Source organism: Helianthus annuus, chromosome 3, assembly GCF_002127325.2.
Source record: "Helianthus annuus cultivar XRQ/B chromosome 3, HanXRQr2.0-SUNRISE, whole genome shotgun sequence".
Classification (NCBI taxonomy): Eukaryota; Viridiplantae; Streptophyta; class Magnoliopsida; order Asterales; family Asteraceae; genus Helianthus; species Helianthus annuus.
In genome coordinates, this window is record NC_035435.2 from 96,542,415 (window position 1) to 96,563,185 (window position 20,771).

The 20,771-nt window shown below is 41.2% G+C and overlaps 1 protein-coding gene across 6 annotated transcripts; it reads right to left on the reverse strand.

Annotated features, from left to right (window-relative positions):
• Positions 1-720: 720 nt before the first annotated feature.
• On the reverse strand, positions 721-6,125 carry LOC110929220 (filament-like plant protein 4). 6 transcript variants are annotated; one of them, XM_022172354.2, is made up of 7 exons: positions 5,896-6,125; positions 5,705-5,774; positions 4,457-4,551; positions 3,401-3,542; positions 2,047-3,319; positions 1,830-1,890; positions 721-1,250 (listed from the first exon to the last, which is right to left on the reverse strand). In XM_022172354.2, exons 3-7 carry the CDS (start codon positions 4,538-4,540, stop codon positions 834-836), a joined length of 1,977 nt encoding a protein of 658 aa, XP_022028046.1. In that variant the 5' UTR covers positions 4,541-4,551; positions 5,705-5,774; positions 5,896-6,125; the 3' UTR covers positions 721-833. The 6 variants fall into 6 exon arrangements, with proteins under 6 accessions (XP_022028046.1, XP_022028047.1, XP_022028043.1 ...); XM_022172355.2 differs by lacking the exon at positions 5,705-5,774 and having other exon boundaries at positions 4,457-4,546; XM_022172351.2 differs by lacking the exon at positions 5,705-5,774.
• Between the last annotated feature and the right edge of the window lie 14,646 nt (positions 6,126-20,771).

Consider the following 20,771-nt stretch of genomic DNA (forward strand, 5'->3'; position numbering starts at 1 on the left):
ACTTCATCTCCATTTACATCTTCAACTTCATCAACTTCTTCTCTTTCTTAAATACCACACTCATCCACTGTTAACCAAGATTGGACTTATCCTACGGTCGCCCATCTTGTGGGAGCATATTAAGGAAAATGACTAACTCAAGATGATCAAAGAGAAAATCAAGTCCATCACATTAATCAGTCAAAATCGTTTGAGTGATTGTCTCCCACATTATAGCTTTGCATATATTTTTAATTAAATGTATTCCTTAGAATTAGCTTTCTGTCCTTGTATTTATATGTCTTATTTTAATAGACAGAGTATGGTTGATCAATTTCTTATAAGATGTAGATAGCCTTACCTGTACCCCGTAAGAATAGAGAGGCTACTTCCAGTGAGACCCCCGGCTCGATAGTAGTTTTGCATCAAGCCTTGGACATAAGGCACATAACACTCAGCAATTGAGACAACTGCCAGTTAGTGCATGTACCCCCTTATCTTTCGGCTATCAACGCCACTACATGATGCATGATTAACCATCCCCCTCTTTTAACGTTATTTTCACGAAATTAGTTAAATAACGTTAAAATTAGTGCACTTTCACTTTTGCCCCCCGAGCGCCCACATATATATACATTATATGCCGAGCGCCCACACACATATACATTATATGCGCATACCGCAAGCGGGGCATTTTCTTGGTTAGTTACCACTACCCTCAAATCGCTTCAACCCCTGTACTTCCTTCTGAACTTCTTTATTAAATACTACTAAATATAACCAAGCTCACAAACACAAGTCATTGGGCTCACTAAACAAACAAGCAAACACCATTCACAAAACCATCACATCTTTTATGCACCAATAGTTAGCACCTTCTTGTTGCTTCCTTTTTTCTTTCTAAACAGAAGCTTCCTCAGCAGCTCGGCACCTTTCCCCCGCTTCTTAGCAGGTACAATAGCCAAAGCCCCGGGTCCAACACGTGACTTGCAGCTGCCGACACGAACAACAGGTAATGACGGTACTTTTGTCTCTGTGGCGGTTATGATCTCCTTGGTCTTGGGGGAGTTTAGCAGGTCGTCCATGTCAACACCGTCCTCGGCCACTATACGGTCACGTAAGGATGCACGTTGACTTGACTTCTTACTAGTGGTCGACTCTGTTGACTCTGGTGGTGGTGGTGGTGTTAGTGCTTTCAACTGGCGGCCGATGCTGAATATGGTCTCTTGACACTCCGCCAATTTTGCAGAAGCTGCTGTTATTTCCCATCCCTGCAAAAGTTTTTATAATTTTAAATCTCTTGATATTATTTGTAGCCGGTCAAATGGGTAAAATAAATAAATAAAGATATAAAAGTAATGGCTGAATTGGATTGCTAGCTGCCTATACTGTATTTTTTAAGCATACATTTCAAAAAACAGATATTTATTGTCATGATATAGTTTATTTCACAATTTAGTTCATTAATTATATACATGAGTAAAGTACACAGATAGTCCTTGTGGTTTACCAAAATTTTGGATTTAGTCCCTAGCTTTTTAAAAGTACAAGGACGAACAAATCTAAAGGTTTTAGTAGGTCCAACTTAGGGACCAAATGCGTTACAGAGTGCAAACCACAGGGACCATCCATGTACTTTTGGCAAAAGTTGGGGATTAAATGTGTTACAAAGTGCAAACCACTGTAACCATCCATGTACTTTTAGAAAGCTAGGGACCAAATCCAAATTTTGGAAAACCACAGGGACCAATCCGTAGTATACTAAATTGAACAAAAAGAGCTTTCGGTCAACACGCCCATTTTGCCACCTCTAGGTTTCTCTTTTTCGAAAAACGATAAAAGTTGCTTACAGTTTGGACCGGCTTTGCCTCTTGCTCAACATCTACATTTGCCACATCTTTATCAGTCACACTGCACATCACATTACATCTTCAGAAAATTATACCAGATTACAATTTTACAAATTTTCAAAATTTTACAAAATTTCTTAAAATGTTTACAAGATTTCTTATTTTTTTTTTCTTTTTTTTTTCACTAATTTAGAATTAGCAAGCTAAAAGAATGTACCTTGCTAGTTGGAGTTGTAGATCAAGACATGTTGCTTCTAGTTCTTCACAACAATGACTTCTATCTTCTAATTCCACTTTAAGAGCCGAAATATTCTGATTCGCTTCATTTATTTGAACCGTAGCAACTGAAAGTTTATGATCAAGTTCCTCATTGACCAACTTCTGGTTCTCCAATTGCTCCTCAATCATTGACTTTGACTTTTTCACGTCTTCGAGTTCCGTTTTGAGGCTCGTTTCACTCTCAGGAGATTTCCAAGTAATATAACCACTAACATGATCCGCACCGTACTGACATTGCAAACCTGTTTTAATTTCCTCCAATATTTCATCGATACTTCTTTTTGAAACACGGGTTTGGTCGAAAATCGTGTTTAGAACGGTTTGTAACCAATCACGGCCTTCATGGGATGGATTGATGATGTCGGTAACGGGAACTAATTCCTTGCCTACGGAATCAAGATTACTTGCGTCGGAAGAAACAATTGCTAATCTCTCCATCTCCACAAAATCATCCATCAAACTCATATCGGAATCGACGACCGTCGTTCGAGGACTTGTGCCGTTAGCATGGCTTTCGTCACATTTGACAATTTGAGCAAATTCCGCTTCCAAAAGACGCATTTCGTCTTCTTTTTTATGCATTTTTTCTTTTAAAATCTTGTTTTCTTCTTCCACTTCACATAACCGATTTATCATGAATATCGTCCGTTTATCGTTAGACCCCGTGATTTGTTTCTTCACCAACAACCGAAGTTTCTGACACTCGGCATCTAACTTCACCGCTCGTTTCAAACTTTCTTGGTTCTGCCTGTTCGCCACGTCAGCACACCGAGTTCTTATCTCGAGTTCTCGTTCAAGAACACGATATTCATATTTCAAAATATCGTTTTCCTTTTCGGCAGAATCTAATCTCGAAATTAACTCGTTGAATCCGACTGTCGCTTGCGACATTTGATGACTTACATCTTCTATCAGTTCTTCTTTCATTAAAAGAGCGTTAGCAAGTTGCGCGTTTTCAACCGTCAAATTCGCTAGCTTTTTACTCGCTTCTACGAACCTTTCTTCTAAACTCTTATGTGCCCGTTTGAGTTCATCCACCGCTTCACTCACCTTTTGATCTTGTTCATCTTTTAAACAACTTAACTGCTGCCGACAATCTTTTAACGCGGTGTTTAAGTGAACTAATCTCTCGTTAGCCTCTGCTTTCTGCAACACTGCTGCTTCTAGCTCTTGGTTTTGCATGGCCATTTCGGCTACAGCCTTCTCGCGATCTTAAACAATACACGAACAATAAGATGTTTAGAACCGAGAGATGATGTTTAGAACGTTGAATTAAGAGGATTAACGGTCACCTGCAACGGCTTCTTGTGCGGTTTTTGCGTGTTCCGCTATGAGATTATCTTTGGCGTTGCATTCACAGAGAAGCGAAGCTACCTTTTCATGGAGGTTTTTCACAGTCCTCTCTAAAGCTGCTTCTTTATCGTACTGAAGCCTCTGTTGCATAAATAAAAACATGTTTAGTATATTAATTGGTAGTTAAACTATGATCGACATGTTTGTACCACCGTACTTCAATTTTAAATACAATACACACACAAACAAACAAACAAACAAACGTACCCAGTAAAATCTCACTCATAGCAGACCTATTGGTAGGGTCTGGGGAGGGTGGGCCCTGACCACACACACATACACGCTTACGCACACATTATTTGTTCCAAGATACGTTGGTTCCGATGATATTATGGCAAGTATGACCGTTCTTTTTGCATTTACATTTTCATAAATAATCTAGAAACACTCATACTTGCAAACTACAATACGTTATCTTTGTTAAGATTTAATAATTTACAAAATATTTTTAATCAAATGTACAGAATAACTTACAACCAACAATAAAAAGGGTTGGTATACATTTACTTTTAACTGCAAAATAGGTATAATATTTCCTTCCCAAAAGAGGGACACACTTACTCATCATCTTCCAGGCCCCATGCCTCTATCTATCTGCCCCACCCAACCACCAACCCGTTATCATACCTCCCTCTTCCACCCATTTACCGCCACCACCACCACGCGCTCCAAAATCATGGACCACCTATCCACATATCACCTACACTCGTACGATTTTCTAATTTACAATTTTGTATAAAAGTTAAAGTTTATCTTTTTACTACACCGGCTTCCCTGGCCCCCTGTGAACAGGCGAACCGTGCTCTACCACTCCTCTAAACTCTCTCAGTGAATTGAATTTCTTTAGGAGTGGCACTGAATTATTTTTTTTTTTAATTTGATTAATTCGGTCAACTTGGTCATGTAAAGAATAAATTGATACTCTGTAATATTTAAAGCAAGAACAGGTAACATTATTATTACATTAAAATGAAGTAAATGAGCTACTAGAATACCTCTGCCTCATTTTCGGATTCACTGTTTGCGTCGATCGACTTCTGGGCATATCTTTTCTTCCAAAGCCATGTTTTTTGGTCCATAATTTGCTGCTCTGGTCACAACAATCCCACACAAATCAAATAAACACAAACTGCAGCCAAAAAAAAAATAAATAAATAAAGAAAGAAAAGGAAAACAAAGTAAGGATTTTTGAAAGAATTACTCTGGTTAAGAGAAGGCTGCATTTTTACCAGGAAACACTGGTAATTTGCAAAAGGAAAAGTGGGATTCTAACTTAAAGTTGAAAAAAATAACAAGAAATATATAAAGAATGTAAAGAAAAAGAATATGTGTTTAAAGAATTCTCATGTTTGTCCCCACTGCATTCATATGCATTTATTTATTTATATACAAAACATGTCATTTTTTTCAACGTAACATCACTTGATTTCAATTTTCACCTCTGCAGTCCACACCTCTTATATTATTATTTACCATTTAAAGGTTAATCTTTGTTCCACATTCCAAGACTAGATTGAAATCTGTATTACATTTGTATTGCAAATTAAAAAACATTTAATCTTTTATAAAAAAAAAAAAAAAAAAAAAACAAAGCACACATGAAAGAACTCATAGAAGAAAGCTAGAAATGCACAAAAATCTCCAAATTTGGCCAAAATTTTGGATCTTGTGTAGAAGACATTGAAACACTCATAATAACATAGTATGAGTAACCCTCAAGGCTCTAGATCCAAAGGCTCTTTTTTTTCTTTTAAGGTGGTAGGGACTCAAGACTCCCTCATTTCATTTTCAATATCAAATAAAAAAAAAATCATTAAAGTAACACAAAACAAAAACATTATTCAGTATCTTCTTAACAGGGATGAGTACTTGCTACCGGATACCAGTATCGAATTAATTATTTATGTTTTCAGTACTGGTATTTTCGGTTCAGTATGGTACCTGTGTTTTACCAAACTTTACCCTTAAATACCAGTAACATACCGAGAATTTTCGGTACCGGCATTGGTGCCGCTTTGAAGGGGCCGGGAGGGGCGCCAGACCCCCGAACTTTTCGCTCAGTAGTGTTATATATGTAGTTTTCGTATAGAAATTTTTGGGTATATACGTTTTCGACCGCCCGGTTCTACAGAAACTTTTTGGTATATACGAACGGGTCGAAAACGTCAAGCTTCGCCACTGGGTACCGGTACCCAGTTTTTGCGAATTTAGACGATTTTCGGTAGTACCGAGCTCATCACTACCTTATTCCCAACACAAGAACATTTCAGCAACACTTAATCACCATCTTTAGTAGCAACCCAAATGCCAAAACTTTCAAAATACACACCAACAAACAAATGTATGAGTTTGCTCAAAAGTTGTTGATAATCTTGCAAACCCATGAGTGAAAAAGAAAAGAAAAGAAAACAAGCCAAAACCCACAAAAGCTTACCTCAGAGCTTCAAGAAACAAGCATATGGAGCAATGATAAAAGGGAAAGTTGGTTGGGGAATTTCAGCAAACAGGTTGAATGCAGAAGAGAAATTGGGGAGAAATGGGACAAAGGCACCGACAGATAAATTGTTTGAGGAGAATAGTGGTGTGGGTGAAGAAAGTGGGGGTGTGTGAAAAGAAGAGTGTGGTGGCCATTGCTAAAGGGGGAATAAAAGAAAAAGGGTCGTCCAATAAAAGTAGTCATCCAACATAGTACAGTGTCACAGGGAGTGACTCAGACCAGTGGTTGATTTTGCGACATGAACGTTGCCCAACTCTCAGCTAATATTGTCCAAGGAATTTAGTTTAGTATAGTAATGATATAAGTACGATAAAATAATCGTTTATTACACGAGTTAAATAAAAGAAATCGTAAATAGTTAGAAAGCTCGGAATCATGTCGGACCACTCCTTCATGTGTAACCATGTCTTCCCCTCCACGCCCCATCCGGGTCGGAAACCTGCAAAAGTCACGTCACGTTGTTGCTTTGGGAGTTTGGGGTGCAAATGAGTCGAGCCCGAGCTCGAGTTCGTTTAATATCTAAAAGCTTGAGCTGGGCTCGATTCGAGTTTTGTTTCCAAAACTAGTTTATTATTTATTAAATAATTTATATTAATAATAATTTTTATTATATATATATATATAATTTAGTTATCTTTTCCTAACTTCATAAAAAATAATCATTATTATTTAAAAATATATTTAGTATATTAATTAAAAATTATATAAACAACAGACTCGTTTAGACTTGCGAGCCGATAAGAGCTCAATAATCGAAGCTTGGACTCGTTTACAAAATGAGCTTATTTTTAGGTTTGGACTCGAGTTTGTTTAAGCTTTGCTTGTTTCGAGCCGAGCTCGAGTGGTTCGTTTGCACCCGTACCTACCCTTGGTGTGGACCACTAAGGATGGTTTTAGTAATAAAGATTTGAAAACAAAAATTATTAAATGGTAGGAAAGATGTGATTATGGAAATGGAATGGTATTTCGAAGAAAGATATGATTGTGTAGTGGCGAAACTTGATAATGAAGACAGGGGGTCGAAAATGTATATATCAAAAAAAAAAAATTATAGAACCGGGGGGTCGAAAACGTATATACGCAAAAAATTCTATAGGAAAACTACATATATAAGACTACTGAGCAAAAAGTTCGGGGGGTAGGGCCCCCCTCCCCCGGCCCAGGAGCAGATTTAGCATGGTTTCATGGGTTCCTAGGAACCCATTCGATTCGAAGAAAATGGAAAAAATTAGTGTAAACCTTGTATGATTTGGGAAAAAATAATGAAATTAGTGAAAAACTACCAAAAGGAACCCAGTGGAATCCGACCCTGGATCCGCCACTACCCCGGCCCCTCTTAAGCTGCGTCCCTGTGATTGTGGAAATGGAATGAGTGAAACAAGAGAAGCGGGAAATATATCTTGAGTTTACAACGTATAAGTTGCTTATTTGTTAGGTATATATTATCAACGATGTAACTTGTGTACTTTGAAAAGAATAATGTTAATGTATGAGTTGATTATTTGTTAGGTAAATAATGTATATTCTTTACACTTTTTATGTGGTAATACGTTTAAGTGTTAAGATATACTATAAATAATCAAACAATTTTAGAGATGCGTTTGTTATAAGGTATACTATAAATAATCAAACAATTTTAGAGATGCGTTTGTTATGCGTACTTCGTTCGTTTTTACGTGTGAAGAAAGGAACTAGTCATTTTTATTAATTTGTTATGGTTGGTTGGGTTTGTTTCTTTTTTATTTCTAGAACTCTTTCTTTGGAACACATTTTATATGTTTTATTCCTCTAAGGAACTAAATTTATTTTGTTTGTTTACGAAGTATATGATAATCAGGGGCGCCCATGGGATGAGCGGGACGGGAAGGATCATCTGTCAGGACACGTGTTTTCTGATGGCACATTTTTAAAAATGAAAATTCCGATATATATGTTTTATATTTTTTAAATACCATACTCGTATGAAACACCAAGTTATTGATAGTCCCATTTACTATCGATCTTAAATTCTATAAGTTAGTCCATTAGGTTTAGTCTAATACCTATTTGATTTTCGAAAAAAATACAATATCCTTTTCTGGGCGGCAATTGGTAAACAACTAGAAAGATTAAAAGTGAGTTTTGTCTTATCGCAATTCGAAATTCGCAATGCACCCACTATCATCTTCTTGCTCTCCAAGCAACTCCGACTCGGCGACTCGCAACTCGCAAGGCTCTGCGGCACTGATCAAGTATGATTAGTTAAGTGTTATTTGGCGTATGATTATCGATTATTTGGGTGTTATTTGGCGTTAATTGTCGATTAGTTTGGTGTTATTTGACGTTAATTGTCAATTATTTAAGGAACACTTTTCCAGGCTCAAATTGGACACCTAAAATCTCAGGGTAGCCCCGATTATAATATAAATAAACTTTAAATTTAAATGTACTAAGTATGATTATTGGTAAAGTGTTTTTGAAGCATGGTTGATCTCTTAGAGCATTCACATTTTAGAGTAAATTACAAGTTTTGTCCTTCATGTTTACACCAAATTGCAGGCGCTGTCCTTAGCGCAAAAGTTGACAAGTTTTGTCCTTTTGTTGCAAAATCTTGCATGTTATGTCCTTTAGGCCAAACCCAGTTAGATTTTTTTGGTTAAATCTGGTCATGTGCCTTGCAATCCAATTCCCGATTTTTGGGTAGTCAATGTCTAGTAGCCGCAGACAATCCAATTCCCGATTTTTGTTTTTGAGGCGGCAGTTGTCACTCTGATGCTTCGTCGATTTTTATGTGTTTTATGTGTATTTGCCTGTTTATGTGTTTAATTTTGATGATCGCTCGATTTTTGCTATCACTTCGATCAACACACACGACTCGTATTGCTATTCTACCTCAAAACGCTAACAAGTTGTTGCAGTTCTATACGATACTATAATGCGATATACGCTATACTATACCCGACATGCTATACAATTATACGAAACTACTCGATGTGCTATATACGAACGACAAGCAAGCTTTGAATAATAGGTTTCTGTATTCTGACTGCATCCACGATTAAGTGCCTATGCGCTTATGTGCTTCTGTGTTTGTGTGTCTCTGTGCTCTATGTGCCTATGTGCTTCTGTGATTACGTGAATCTGTGGTTATGTGCCTACATGTTTGTGTGATGCATGTTTCGACGTGTTTCTAAGCTTTAGTAAATAGTAAACGTGTGAGGTGAGATTCGATTATGTTGTGTTGAGTCCTGTAACGATGCCTGTTGCAGACCATGTCGTCGTCTGGATCCCGACACCATCTGACTCGCCAAGAGAAGAGAGACAAGCGTCTCGCTACTCTCATCGCCAAGAGTGTGGCAAAAGCTGTAAGCGATGCATATGAAAACACTAGCAAGTCGTCTGAAGAGTCGCGAACAAACGCTCCCAAAGATGCTAGCAAGACTGGTTTCAGCTTCAAACAGTTTAAAGCATGCGGACCCAAGGAATTCACCGGAGAAGATGGCCCTACCGCCATGTTTCAATGGTTCGATTCAGTTGAAGTCACTCTGCACCAAAGCGGTTGTCCTGAGAATCTCCGCACCCTCAATGCTACAGGCGTCTTCCAGTCCCGAGCTCTAGACTGGTGGACGGCCGAACGAAACAAGCGCGGAAATGATGCAGCTTATGAGCTGACTTGGGAGGAGTTAAAGGCAATTATGATGGACGAATTTTACCCTCCCCATGAACGCCAAAAGCTGGAGGACGAGTTTTGGAGCATCAAGCAGAAGGATGGAGACAACGCTGCTTTAACTGCACGCTTTAAGCAGCTCAGCCTCATCTGTCCCGATCAGGTCAAGACTCCAGACATGGCCATCAAGAAGTATATTCGAGCTCTACCCGATTGTGTAGCCGACTTTGTTCACGCCGCCAAGACATCGTCAATTGAAGAGACCTATTTGCTTGCCGCCGAGATCAATGACAAGCGAGTAAAATATGGTTTCTGGGATAAGCCATCTAAGTCTCTGCCCCAAGCCACCGCCACGTCAACCGTTGACACCACCACTGCTCAACCCTCCAAGTCAACAAGAAGAAAGAAGAAGCACAACAACAACAGCTCCAGCAACAAGAACTGTGCTGTGACAACAACTGCTGCCCCTCTGCAAGCCGTACCGGCTCAGCAGCAGTCTCACCACCGACAAGCTCCAGTGATCAATGCGCCGCCATCTAAGCGCGCTTACACAGGTCCCCACCCGCTCTGCCCGACATGCTCATACCATCATCCGCTGGGAATCGTCTGTCGTTTCTGTGCCCACTGTAACCTCTACGGCCATTTCACTGCGAACTGCCGCTATGGTCCCCGTCAAGCCCCAGTTCAAGCCGCCGCTCATCAAGCTCTACTCTCAGCCCCTCAAGGCCAACCTACAGCTCAAGCACCCGCGGTTAATTCTCGAGTCTGTTTTGCATGTGGTGACCCTAACCACTTTGCAAACATGAGCCCGAACCGGGTTGTGAAGCAAGAACCCCAGCAGCAGCCTCAGCAGCAACAACAAGCAGCCCGTGCCAGAACCTTTAACATCAATGCCCGTCAAGCCCAGGCTGACAACAACGTGGTTAATGGTACGTTCCTTGTGAATGGTATTTATGCATCCTGTTTGTTTGATACTGGAGCCGATAACTGCTTTGTGTCATTTGAATTCGAGAAGCTCCTTAGTCGTAAGCGTTCTTATCTCCCCTCGTCATTCAAAGTCGAAGTTGCTACTGGAAGAACCCTCGCTGTTAACTCTGTTCTTCGTGATTGTACCCTTGAGCTCAACAATCACCTCTTTCCAATCGACCTTATTCCGATGCAACTCGGAAGTTTTGACGTCATAGTAGGCATGGACTTTCTTCGTGAAAACCATGCTGAAGTTGTATGCTTCGAAAAGATGATTCGATTCTCGCTCGCGAATGGAGATTTATTTTGTGTGTACGGTGAGACAGCTTCGAAAGGTCTTAAACTCATGTCATGCGTCCAAGCTAGCAAGTATCTCCGCAAGGAATACAGCGCTTTCTTGGCCAACATTGTAGTAGCGGAGAAGGAAAAGAAAAAGAAGGTTGAAGTCAAAGATGTTCCAGTGGTTCGTGAATTTCCTCAGGTGTTCCCTGATGATCTTCCTGGACTACTGTAAAGTCGTGATATCGACTTTCGTATCGACCTCATTCCTGGAGCTAACCCTGTTGCTAAAGCCCCTTATCGACTCGCGCCATCCGAAATGAGGGAACTCTCAAACCAACTCCAGGAGTTACTTGAAAAAGGCTTTATCCGCCCGAGCACCTCTCCTTGGGGCGCGCCAGTCCTTTTCGTCAAAAAGAAGGATGGGTCGTTCAGGATGTGCATCGACTATCGGGAATTGAATAAGCTGACCATCAAGAACCGCTACCCTTTGCCTCGAATCGACGACTTATTTGATCAGCTGCAAGGTGCCAAGTGTTTCTCGAAGATCGATCTACGTTCAGGCTATCATCAGTTGCACATACAAGAAGAAGATATACCTAAAACAGCCTTTCGCACACGATACGGCCACTATGAGTTTGTTGTTATGCCTTTTGGTCTAACCAACGCACCTGCGGTTTTTATGGATCTGATGAATCGCGTGTGTAAGCCTTATCTTGACCGTTTCGTCATTGTGTTCATCGACGATGTCCTGATTTATTCCAAATCGAAAGCAGAACACGCGCAACATCTACGTTTGGTCCTCGAGTTACTCCAGGGGAACCAACTCTATGCCAAATTCTCCAAGTGCGAATTCTGGTTGGAGGAGGTTCAGTTTCTGGGTCACATCGTGAATAGTCAGGGTATTCATGTCGATCCCGCGAAGATTGAAGCAGTTAAAAGGTGGATTACTCCAAGGAACCCGTCTGAAGTCCGATCATTTCTTGGATTAGCGGGTTATTACCGACGATTTATCGAAGGATTCTCTAAGATCGCTGTGCCGCTTACCGCTCTTACCCACAAAGACAGGTATTTTGTTTGGGGAACTGAACAAGAATCCGCTTTTCAAACCCTTAAGCGCAAACTCTGCAATGCTCCCGTTCTCACATTGCCGGACGGAAAGATGATTTCATTGTCTACTGTGATGCTTCTAACCTTGGTCTTGGCTGTGTCCTCATGCAACGAGACAAGGTTATAGCTTACGCATCTCGTCAGCTCAAAATCCATGAGAAGAACTATACAACCCACGATCTCGAGCTAGGCACAGTTGTTTTTGCATTGAAGATTTGGCGACACTACCTGTATGGTACCAAGTGTACGATCTTCACCGATCACAGGAGTTTACAACACATCTTTAATCAGAAAGAACTTAACATGCGTCAACGCCGATGGGTAGAACTTCTTAACGATTACGACTGTGAGATTCGTTATCACCCAGGCAAGGCAAATGTCGTTGCCGACGCACTCAGCAGACGGAGTTATTTGCTTAGTATTCGCAATACCCAAGCCCAGCACAATCTCGAAGCTCTCATCCGCGAAGCCCAGCATGCTTGCTTTAACGAACGCACTTTGAAGAAGGAGAGAATCTACCACGATGGAGCTCAGCTTGTAAGCAAAGCAGATGGGATTTTCTATTATCTGGACCGAATCTGGATCCCTAAGCGGACCGATTTGCAAAAGATTATAATGAACGAAGCCCACAAGTCCTGATACTCTATTCATCCCGGTGCCGATAAAATGTACCAGGACCTTCGTTACAAGTACTGGTGGCCGGGTATGAAACGGGATATCGCTCTCTATGTTGGAGGTTGCCTGACTTGTGCAAGAGTCAAGGCTGAACATCAAGGACCTTCCGGCTTACTCGAACAACCTCCAATTCCTATATGGAAGTAGGAGAGTATAGCTATGGATTTCATAACCAAACTTCCACCCACGCCTTTTGGTCACGACAGCATTTGGGTTATAGTAGATCGTCTGACCAAATCAGCCCACTTTCTGCCAATACGGGAAGACTACAAGGTGGAACGACTAGCCCAAATCTACACCGACAAGATTATTTGTAATCATGGTACGCCTCGTGACATCATTTCAGACCGCGACGCTCGGTTTACTTCGCGACTGTGGGAAACGTTTCAAGCGACCCTTGGTACGTCGCTTAATCTGAGTACTGCGTTCCATCCTCAAACTGACGGACAGACTGAAAGAACGATCCGTACTCTTGAAGACATGCTCCGCGCGTGTGTTATAGATTTCGGTGGTAGTTGGAACAAACATCTGCCGCTAGTCGAATTCTCGTACAACAACAGCTATCATGCCAGCATACAAATGGCACCATTCGAGGCCCTGTATGGAAGAAGATGTCGTTCGCCTATTGTGTGGCACGAGATCGGTCATTTGAGGCCCTGTATGGAAGAAGATGTCGTTCGCCTATTGTGTGGCACGAGATCAGTCATTCGCAATTAACCGGGTTACTACAAGAAACGACTGACAAAATCCTCCAGATCCGCGACAACTTGGCAAAGGCCAGGGATAGACAGAAAAGTTAAGCCGATAGAAGACGCAAGCCCCTTGAATTTGACGTTGGCGACTGCGTACTCCTAAAGGTATCCCCTTGGAAGGGTGTAGTCAGATTCGGCAATAAAGGGAAACTAGCGCCTCGATATGTTGGACCTTTTGAGATTCTGGAAAGGATAGGAAAAGTCGCCTACAAACTCGAACTATCGGAGGAACTTAGTAACGTCCACCCGACTTTCCATGTGTTAAACCTCCGAAAATGCCTAGCTGACCATGATTTGATTGTACCTCTCGACGATCTTCAGGTCAACGAAACGCTACACTTCGTGGAAAAGCCTGTCAAAATCATGGATCGCCAAACCAAGCAACTCAGGCGCTCGCGCATCCCTATCGTGAAAGTCCGATGGGAAGGCAAACGAGGCGCGGAGTTCACTTGGGAAATCGAAGCGACATGAAGGCCAAGTACCCGCAGTTGTTCAAATGAAGATCTGAAGCGTCAAATTGGTAATTCACGGTGCTGTGCAGCTTCGAGCCTAATTTCGGGACGAAATTCCCTAAACAAGGGGAGGCTATAACACCCCGTGTTTTCGAATGTCAAAGTCAAAGTCAAAGTCCAAGACAACTTTGACTATCTTTGACTGTAGATAGTCTATTTTCAGTTTTAGTTGTATTATGTGGAGTAAGTGTTGTAATCAGAAAGAATCGAAGTAATCGAATGTTTAATCGACGCGAACCGATTTACGACTGTGAATAGTAGGAAGTAACAATGCGATAAAGTTAACTAATCTATAATCAAACCGATCTAACTATCATCGAACTCGAATCTCGAATTATACGAACTTTGGTTGTTGTTATATACGTGTGTGTGTGCCTTATGTGTTACCTGTGCGTGTTTATTTTATGTTTGGTATGTTACTCAATCGAATCAATCGAAACTTGAATCAAAACTCGAAACTCGAACCGAATGTAATCGAAATCGAACTACAACGAATGGTAACGTTAGGATAAGGTGAATTATAGGTGATTGTATGTTAGATATAGTAGTTGGGACTGAAAGTAATTTGAATAGGAAACTCTATCGTACTCAATCGAAACCGAAATATAGAAAATCGTCGCTCGAACCCTCGAACCAGGCTGTTAATCGATCAGGCTATCCGCCGATCGAACAGGCTGTTCGATCGAGCAGGTTGTCCGATCGAGGAAGCCTGGCCAATCGGCCAGCCCTTTCCTCTTTTCGAGCCTATAAATAGGGTTGTCATTGTCACTCTTTACCACTTTTGGAAAGTTCTGACCGACCACCTTGTGCTCCTCATCTTTTCTCAGATTTCTTCCGATCTCGGTAAGTTTTCATCCTAAATCTTGTACTTTCTTGATCAAAACATGCTCCTACACCTTTCTATCTTTCAAATCTTGATTTCCAACTGTGAAATCATCAAGATCTAAGCATTCTAGAATGATGTCATCATGGTGTTCTTCAAGAACATCATGTTTTGGCCTCAATCCACCATGAATAGTTCGGATCTAACCGATTTCCACATAAACAAGTCAAGATCGACCAGAGATCTAAACATTTACATGATGTAAAGGATTGAAAGGAGGATTTCCAACTTTCTTTCAACTCTTTTACACTCAATGCCTTCAAACCGGAAGAAACGGAGCTTGAGCCAACTCGCAAATCATTCCAATGATTGTGTGATTCAAGATTCGGGTTCTATCTACGAGGTTCACCGACTTTAGATTAAACGTTAAACCGACGTTCTGGACCGTTCACCGGCCGGACTTGGGTGATTCCTGTCCGAGCAGGAGGAACAAGTAAGAATGAAAGTGTCATAGTTCAACTCGTTGTCAAACTACCTCAATATAACGTCAAATAATCAAAACAGGCAAGTGTTAGATGAACAGATCGACCAGGTCAGGATGCTGACCGAACGGTTAGACTGTTCGAATGAACAGCCCAACCGATCGGACATGTCAGCCGATCGACCAGGCCAGCCGATCGGCTAGCATGTGGCCCCACACTTTGACAAATTCATGAAGTATGGTATTGAACGAGGTGATGTTCGATCGAACGAGTTGTTTGGTAACATTACTCATTGGATCATGAGATACTATGCTTCAACACTTAATTGATTTTCAACTCGTTCGACGCATTGGGGTGCCACCCGATCGAACATGCTATCAGAACGAACAGGCTGTTCGATCGAATATGTTGCTCGATCGAGTGATAACCTGCTGAGGACTACTACTGAAGTTCCTAACCGATCGGTTAAGCCGACCGATCGAACAGACCGTTCGTTCGATCGATCGACCTGAAAGGTAAGAACACTTCAGTGTCCTCAAATGCTACAACAAAAACTTCAAAAGTTCAAACCATCATACACAAACACATCCTACTCAAAGGAAGAAACAATCCACTCGGATAGTCCAACCGATCGAGCCTACCGGCCGATCGAGCAGGCGGTCCGAACGGATTGTCCAGCCGAACGAACAACCCACTCGATCGAACCTGTCGTTCGATCGACCAGGCTGTACGACCCACTTACACTTGTTCTATTATTTGCGTATTCATCGTTATGCTATCGAACTGTTCAGGCTAACCCTGCTCTCAAGCGCTCCCTTCAGTCCATCAATCAACCGCTGTGAGTATACTCGATCCCTTTTTGCTTTTAGCACTTTTGGGTGTTACATACGTTACTTAACAAAAATCACTATCGAACACACTACTCAATTACTTGAACGCTAACCGATTCGCATGTATTACGTGACTAAATGAATGCTTGTTGATTGTGTTTACATGTGGAATGTTGTCTACCTGCCTTAACGACGTAGTACTATAATTTGGACTCAGCACCCGTTCACACGGGGGTTGTTAAGGACCATTACTTGCATGGATTACAGTGGTAATCATGTATTGCGAACCGTCTCGGACGGTCAACCCGCAGTCATTGGTATCGATAGATCCATGTCGATAATTAACATGCTTTGTTTTCCTCTGTGTACGTGCTGGTTATGCGTAAACTATTCGAACTCTATATGCTATATCAAACTTGTATGCTTACCTTTACATTTATGTATTGACTGTATTTTTACGTATGTGACAGGTGTTTAAGATGTTTGCTTGCTAGGGAAGCGAAGCTAGAATAAAGCCTTAGAGGCCCCCAACAAATAGTTGTCTGTCAGGAACAAGCAACTAGGGTATAGTTGTCTGTAGTTCTTGTCAGACTGGGTCTTAAGAGCATTTGAACAATATTTATGTTTTGTATTAAATTAAATCTGAGTTGTCGGAACGGAATTACTTGTTTGGATGTTATCTGTAATAATGTATTTGTTTATTCGGGATACGGTATGGGACGTATCTTTAACTGGATTATATAGATAGTTGTTATGGAAACTTCTGGACAATCTGTTTCACTCAGTGCCACGCCCCGATGATTCCGCCATCGGTTGGGGTGTGACAGTCGAACAGCCTGGTCGATCGAACTGGAGGTTCGATCGAACGGGTCGTTCGTTCGGTTAGAGAGTCCGTTTGGACAGCTTGTTCGATCGGCCGGTAGGCTCGATCGGTTGGACTGTTCGAGTGGATTGTTTCTTCCTTTGAATAGGATGTGTTTGTGTATGATGGCTTAACCGATCGGTTAGACACTTCAGTAGTAAGTCCTCAGCTGGATGTCACCTGATCGGACAACATGTTTGATCGGGTGGCACTCCAATACGTCGAACGAGTTGAAAAACCGATTAAGTGTTGAAGCATAGTATCTCATGATCCGAAGAGTAATTCAACCCAAACCGTAGTTCGATCGAACATCACTTCGTTCAATACTATACTTCATGAAATTGTCAAAGTGTGGGGCCATTTGCTAGCCGATCGGCTGGCCCGGTCGATCGGCTGGCATGTCCGATCGGTTGGGCTGTTCGTTCGAACAGCCTGTTCGATCGGCCAGTATTCTGACCTGGTCGGCCTGTTTGTCTAACACTTGGCTATTCGGATTGTTTGACGTTATATCGAGGTATTTTGACAACGAGCTGAACCATGGCACCTTCGTTCTTACTTGTTTCCCCTGCTCGGACAAGAATCACCCAATTCCGGCCGGTGAACGGTTCGGAACGGAGTTTATAGTTTAATCCGAAATCGGTGAACCTCGTAGATAGAATCCGAATCTTGAACCACACAACCGTTAGAATGATTAGTGAGTTGGCTCAAGCTCCGTTTCTACCGGTTTGAAGGCATTGAGTGTAAAAGAGTTGAAAGAAAGTTGGAAATCATTCTTTCAATCCTTCACACCATGTAAATGTTCAGATCTGTGATAGATCTTAGTTCATTTATGTGGAAATCGGTTAGATCCAAGTGATTCTTGGTGGATTGAGGCCAAAACATGAAGTTCTTGAAGAACACCATGATGACATCATCCTAGAATACTTAGATCTTGATGATTTCACGGTTAGAAACCAAGATTTGAAAGATAGAAAGATGTAGGAGTGTGCATAGATCAAAAACGTACAAGATTTAGGATGAAATCTTACCGGGATTGAGGGAAATCTGAGAAATAGTGAAGAACACGAGCTGGTCGGTCAGAGGTTTCCAAAAGTGGAAAGAATGACAATGACATGCCTATTTATAGGCTTCCAAAAGGGGAAAGAGCTAGCCGATCGGCCAGGCATCCCGATCGGACAGCCTGCTCGATCGGATAGTCCGTCCGATCGGCTGGGCTGTTCGATCGGCTAGGAGCCTGATCGATCAACAGCCTGCGTTGAGCGTTCGGTGCGACGATTTCCGATTTTATGATTTCGATTGAAGACGATATGAATACGATAGGGTTTCCTATCCAAATTACTTTTAATCTCAACCACTATATCTACATACAAGCATCTATATTTCACACTATCCTTTCGCTACCATTCATCATAGTTCGATTTCAATTGAGTTCGATTGAGTTTCGAGTTTCGATTCGATTGATCACCACAGATAACATAAAGTAAACACGCACAGGTAACACGTAAGGCACACACACACACGTAATATAACACCAAATTCGCATAATTCGAGTTTCGAGTTCGATTGGTGATTCGAGTAGCTTAATTATTATTGATTGATTGACTTTATCGCATTGTTACTTCCTATTATTCACAGTCGTAAAGCTTTTTGCGTCGATTAAACATTCGATTACTTCGATTCCTTTGATAAACAACACTTACTCCATGTTGTGCACAAAATGCAACATATAAATCACATCAATTGTGGCTTAAAACTAACCCTTTTTTAGTACTAATGTTGGAAAAAGTATGCTTTTATCTTCCTTTTGTGTTTTCAGGATTAAATGAGCTCAAAATAACAAAAGAAGCAAAAAGACAGCAAAATCTAACAAAAATACAAGAAAAGAAACAAAAGTGATATGCCCGACTCCTCAACAGCATCTCCCCAAGCAAAACAGAAAAGCCAGAATACTGAACACGCCCCGTGCTTAGCGAGCACGGGGCCGTGCCCAAGAAACAGCAGAAAAGACAAACCTATAGAAGCTTCTATTGCCCACCACGGGGCCATGCCCAGCGGACACGGGGGCGTGGTCAGGTTGCTGCAGGCGCATTTATTGTAATTGCGAATTACAATTAATGAAGAGAGAGAGTGTCAGATGGACACGGGGCCGTGCCCAGCGGGCACGGGGCCGTGCCCAGGCTTCTGTTCAGCCTATGAATAGGAGTGCTTGGAGCCATTTCAACTCATCCCTTGGCACACCACCTCTCTCACACTTCACCCACCACCCACCACCACCATAACACCATCATCCACAACCATCATCCATTGTCCATCATAGAGTGTGTGAGTCGTCTCGGGATCCAAGATTGATCGTAAGAGTTCTTGACAATCAAAGGTCATGTTTGCCTAAGTCTCTTACATCACTTGGTGAAGACAAGTGTTTAGTGTAATACTTTTTATTTTTAATCTTTTACACTTTTTAATTGGTTTTGTATTAATGACTATTACTAGTTTCTTATGTTGAAGGTGATTCTTCCTTATCGTTTGTCCGTGGTGTCTTGGCATTATTTTACTATCTATATAAAATAAAAGATTTTCACCATTCATATCTCCACGGTCTACATGGAGGTATGTTGGCTACCTGGTCAGGGGTTAAGGGAACGGTTTGGTAAGAGTCTTGCCATTATTCAGTGTATAGATCCTGCAAAGGACCTGGGTCAAATTTAGTAGGACCTCCTTCAATACCCAAAGGTATTGGATGGCGGGGGTCCAAACTCTTTGATCCCCTCATAAGTTAAACTACTATTAAAACTTTAACCCGGCTACTTAGGACTGTATCCCTGCTGACTCAGACTACTTAGCCGAGGGTAACGTCGCCTTCAAAAGAGGGGCCTACCACATTATGCATTAATAACCTAATTAATTATCTTTCAATAATCCGACCCTTTAGGATTGTATCCTTGCTGACTCAAACTACTGGGTTGAGGGTAACGTCACCTTCAAAAGAGGGGCCTACTACAATAACTAAGATAATCTCTTAAACAAGTGCAAAAGTGCGAAAATAATCAAAGGTTACACTAACACACGAGTCGGATCCAAGTGATTCATCTTGTCTATCTGTTTTTATTTTTATTTTTATTTTCAGCATTTTAGTTAGTTTTATTTTCTTATTTTAAAAATCTTTTTCTAACATTTTGATTTGATTAGACGTTGGGGATAAACCGGTATTAAAAGCTCTTGTGTCCTTGGACGACCTCGGTATCTTACCAACACTATGCTACGTCCACGATGGGTGCACTTGCCCATATGTGTGTTTAGTGTTAGTGAATATCGTGTTTTATAAATTTAAAACTTGGCTAAAAAGTGTAAAAGGGCTTAAAATATACACCTAATATATATAACACCTCGCACACATCAAGTTTTTGGCGCCGATGCCGGGGACACAAGGATTTTAAGAAAGTTAGGAATCAACGGCCTAATCGCTTTTTCTATTTTCTTTTTATTTTTTTTAGATTTTCTTAATTTTTCAGCTTCTACAGAACTCAGCATGGGCCGTGCTTGCTGAACACGCCCCCGTGCCCAATCATTGGAACTGGCAATCTTGTTTTAAGTCAGACAGTAAGCTGAACACGGGGCCGTGCCCACTCAACACGCCCCCATGTCCAAGACTCAGTTACTGAAAACAAAACCGTAAGATCCCGACGGTTGGTAATTTCTGACACAAAAATGAGTGATAATGATTTTTTTACTTTCGGCACTCTTATGGTACGTGGTGTCAATTATGTGGAGGCAAACATAAAGAATTAGAATGTTATTTTCTAAATTATAAGCCCCATTATATAGACTCACCGTCTCCCTATAACCTTAAGAGGGGCGAAAGTAAAAATAATCACTATC

Bases quoted from the DNA above. Each gene is read 5' to 3' on its own strand.
- LOC110929220 (XM_022172349.2), bottom strand. From the start codon at position 4,684: ATGCAGCCTTCTCTTAACCAGA. The intron at 3,320-3,400 runs GTGACCGTTAAT...GTATTGTTTAAG, and splicing joins CGCACAAGAAGCCGTTGCAG to ATCGCGAGAAGGCTGTAGCC. The intron at 1,251-1,829 runs GTAAGCAACTTT...AAACTTTTGCAG, and splicing joins AGGCAAAGCCGGTCCAAACT to GGATGGGAAATAACAGCAGC.